The sequence below is a fragment of the Mustela nigripes genome, chromosome 2 (genome assembly GCF_022355385.1).
Source record: "Mustela nigripes isolate SB6536 chromosome 2, MUSNIG.SB6536, whole genome shotgun sequence".
Lineage (NCBI taxonomy): Eukaryota > Metazoa > Chordata > Mammalia > Carnivora > Mustelidae > Mustela > Mustela nigripes.
The window spans coordinates 8,666,704-8,670,421 of NC_081558.1; the positions used below are offsets into that span (position 1 = coordinate 8,666,704).

The 3,718-nt window shown below is 51.8% G+C and overlaps 1 protein-coding gene across 2 annotated transcripts in view; it reads right to left on the reverse strand.

Annotated features, from left to right (window-relative positions):
• LOC132009693 (zinc finger protein 709-like) overlaps positions 1-3,339 on the reverse strand; it is a 24,814-nt gene extending 21,475 nt beyond the window's left edge. Inside the window, exons 1-2 of one of the 2 annotated variants that reach the window (XM_059387724.1) lie at positions 3,177-3,339; positions 2,293-2,413 (exon numbers count right to left, since the gene is read on the reverse strand). Coding sequence is in view for 1 of the 2 variants with exons in the window: in XM_059387723.1 (XP_059243706.1) it covers positions 3,177-3,179 (3 nt within the window). In the remaining variant the exon portion in view is untranslated. The remainder of the gene's footprint in view (positions 1-2,292; positions 2,414-3,176) is intronic. The other variant, XM_059387723.1, reaches the window with a different exon arrangement.
• Positions 3,340-3,718: the final 379 nt, after the last annotated feature.

Consider the following 3,718-nt stretch of genomic DNA (forward strand, 5'->3'; position numbering starts at 1 on the left):
TTTTTTTTTTTTTCTCTGCACTTTCTGATCAAGTTTTCTGTAAACATAACTGCTCTTTAAAAAGAAGTCAAGCCTACAAGGCAGCAAAAAAAAAAAAAAAAAAAAAAAGATGAAGACAGATGCTTTAACATCCATCCCTGATGACAGAAACAGAACATCTTTTATTTAATTAATCTGAACTCGTTTCAATAACCCACTGTGGGGGCGTGTGGGTGGCTCAGTGGGTTAAAGCCTCTGCCTTCGGCTCAGGTCATGATCCCAGGGTCCTGGGATCGGGCCCCACAGCGCCCCACATCGGGCTCTCTGCTCAGCAGGGAGCCTGCTTCCTCCTCTCTCTCAGCTTGCTTTTCTGCCTACTTGTGATCTCTGTCTGTCAAATAAATAAATGAAATCTTAAAAAAAAAAAACATAACCCACTATGATGCTCTTTGAGGCCTGCATCCTGAGACTTGAAAGAGAGAAGGAACTTCCACTCAAAGCCTTGTTCTACAGCCCAGCTCCACAAATGCTGAGAAGACATGAAAAGCTGAGCCCCAACACATACAAGAGCGGTGCTGTGGTCCCTAAACTAGGTGGAACTCCCACTGATTTTCACTCGGGTACACCCAAGGAGCAACCCAGGGAGCCTGACGGTCAGGGAAAGGGGGGGCCCCCCTCCAGCACCACGGTATCTCATCTTTTTTCACAATGTAGCCTGAGGCTACATAGCAATACACAAACTAAAAATGAAAAATGACTTAACACGTAAAGATGAACGGAAACAGGCACGTTCTTCTCCCATCTTGATGTTCACTTGGCTAAACAAACCACAAATCCTACTTGGTTTCCCTAATTTTCTAGCTTTCCTCATACCAAAATGGAGTATGTCTCTGAGAACTTAAGTCCATTCACCTCCAATCTTGAGGTTCTCTTGCTTAAACGGAACACAAATTCTACTTGGCTTCCCTAGCGTTCTAGCTTTCTACCTTATCTCTCAATCAACTGACAGCCCAGGAGCCCAAGTGCTGAGGGAAACCGGAGCCAAAGCGCTGCACTGTTGGATCAGGAAAGAATCCAGGAAATAAACATGGGACTCAGCACAGAGGGGCAGCTGGCTTCCCTCAGGACAGAAGGGGAAGGCACATTCAGAAGGTTCCACATTCTAGACTCATCCTGTGGGGACAGAAGTCCCAGAGTGGGTCAGTCCCTGGTGAGGCAGGGCTGGGGCACCTGAGCAGCCACAGGTATGAACCCTGGGAGCCCTGCACGCCCTCCCCTCCCCAGGGTGAAATGGAACTGCTCCCTCCCTTAGGCTTCCATTCTCCTGAATGAGGAAACTCTCACCAGGATTCAGTTCAAGATTCTCAGCCAAACAACTTCCCCATTCACTGATCCTTACCCAGAACACAGAACTCCAGACTCCCAGACTTTCTGGATATACCTTATTTATACTCAGAGCACACCTACATAGCTACAACTTCATCATCCCCACCTACCCACTGATCCCTAACCTCCGATGGGTGTGAGCAAACAGAACACCTGCAGGGAGAAGCAGAAGGAGGGGGGGGCGCGCGGGGGCGGGGGGACACAACTGGGCCTTCAAGCACTTGCCTTCGTAGCTTAAGGGGGTCTTCGTTTAAGGGGCACCTGACTGGCTCAGTCCGTAGAGCATGCAACCCTTGATCTTGGGGGTTGTAAGTTCAAGCCCCAGGGTAGGCACAACAAAACAAAACAGAATCTAATAAGGGGGTCTTAGCTTAGAGACATCAACCTCAATTTCTGCTTCCCCCTGAAAGTGGCTTGGAAACCACTGATATTTTAAGTCACATGAACCCACAGTTTGAAGAGTCCAGCAAAATCACTCAAACCCGGTGTTTATGTAGGAAAAAGAAGAAAACTGAAAGGCCCTCCGCTAGTTCAACAAGAACCCTCACAAGTAATTCTTGCATTCCTGGGGCGGGGCGGGGGGGAGTGTTAATTATTATTTCCGTGGCAAGTAACTGCTCCAGGAACTTAAATCATACTTGAACACTTCAGGTCTGCAAATCTAAGCCCTGAAAATCCATTTCAACTCACCCAAAATAAGAGATTTCAGAATATTACTAGCTACGCTGGGAGGAGGAAAATGGGGGGAAACAGAATTTTTAACACATGCAATGCAGTACAGGCGTTATTTTTCTGAAATTACCCCTCTCTCTCGCCTCTTTGGAAATACTTCATACCGTGTTTGAAGCTCTACTGAGTACACGAAGTTTTATACATTGAAAAACGAAGACTAAAATCAAGTGAATAAATCTTTTAAAAGCGACTTACTCAGAGAGGGGCAGCGCTGACCTGGAACTGGGGTGACAGGACAGAACACCCGGGAAAGTCTCAAGGAGGTACACCGCCACCCCAAGTACTTCCCACAGGATGTCTGTGCCCAGGAAAGATCCTGGGGGGGAGAGGCACGAAGATTTCATACAAAAGCAGTTCCAGGTGATTATTCTCGGCGTTTCTCTCAAGTAAAGCATCCACACAGGAAAAATAAAATTAAAAAAAAACAAACAAACAAACAGCTATTCACTGACTGTGGCTAAATAATGAACAAGTAAAAGAGTGGGTCTGTTTGAAACACACCCATGGGATCGATGGTTGACAACGACACAGTGAACTGGGAAAGGGAAGCTGGCGTTAGGGAAGGCGGGAAGGAACTGGGAAAGTAGGTTTTATTGCCTGCCCAAGGGGCAGCGGGGCTGGGGGGACAGGGTCAGAGGGTTCAGACCCTTGCTTCCCAAACATTTGGAAGTTCAGGAGGAAACGGGCCCCCAGTGGGGGAAAAGAAGGGCCTGGGGACCCCAGAGACCACAGCGCCTCCCACGCACGAACGAGAACGAGTGAGTCACGACGGGTCCCCTGACGAGCCTCCCCGCGGCCACCGCACAACTGGAGGAGACGCGGCTGCGGGCGCAGAGCTGCCCTGACCATCCAGGGCCGAAGTCACCGCGCACAGAACGGGGCAGCCCGGACGCCAGGGTCCCCGCTGCCGGGCCGGCGCGCAAGCTGCGCGCCGCAGGGGACCGAGGTCCCAGGGGCGCCACCAAAGACTGGGGTCCGCAGATTCCGGAGATGACCGCGGGGGTCCCGCCACAGCCGGTTCCGACCGGTTCCAACCGGCCCCTCAGCGCCTGTCTCCTCACCCCACCAGGCACGCTCACCATCTCTCGGTTTCCTGGGTCCCCCGGCGGCCCCCCTGATATACGGCGCACGGGAGAGCGCCCAGCACGAAAGAAACAGCAGCGGAGCAACGTGGCACCTTTAAATACAGGCGACCCGCGATCCTCCAGGGAGACTGAAAGGAGCAGCGACGTCCGGGGTGGTTGCGGCGTGTCGCCCCACCCACCGCCTCGCCTCCGCCGCCTCTGATTGGACAGTTTGCAAGGCCTCGCCCCCTCACGCCTGAGTGACAGCGGGGCCGGAGGTTAGATGTCTGAGCCTAACGCCGGCGAGAAAGCGCTCGCTGGGCGAATGCGCGCCGGGAAACGTAGCGCTGCCAGTGGGTTTCTAAAACTCTCACCCTTCTCTGCAAACACAGACAGACGTGACTCTCCAGACGCAATGAGTCTCGCTCCATTTTGGTCTTTGAGTGTTGAACAGCCAGAGTCTGACATGGCACTTTTGGCATAAAGATGCCCAGGCAGATGCCCGGGTCGGACATCCTTCCGGAACTTCGGTCAGATTCAGAAAAACATCATTGGAA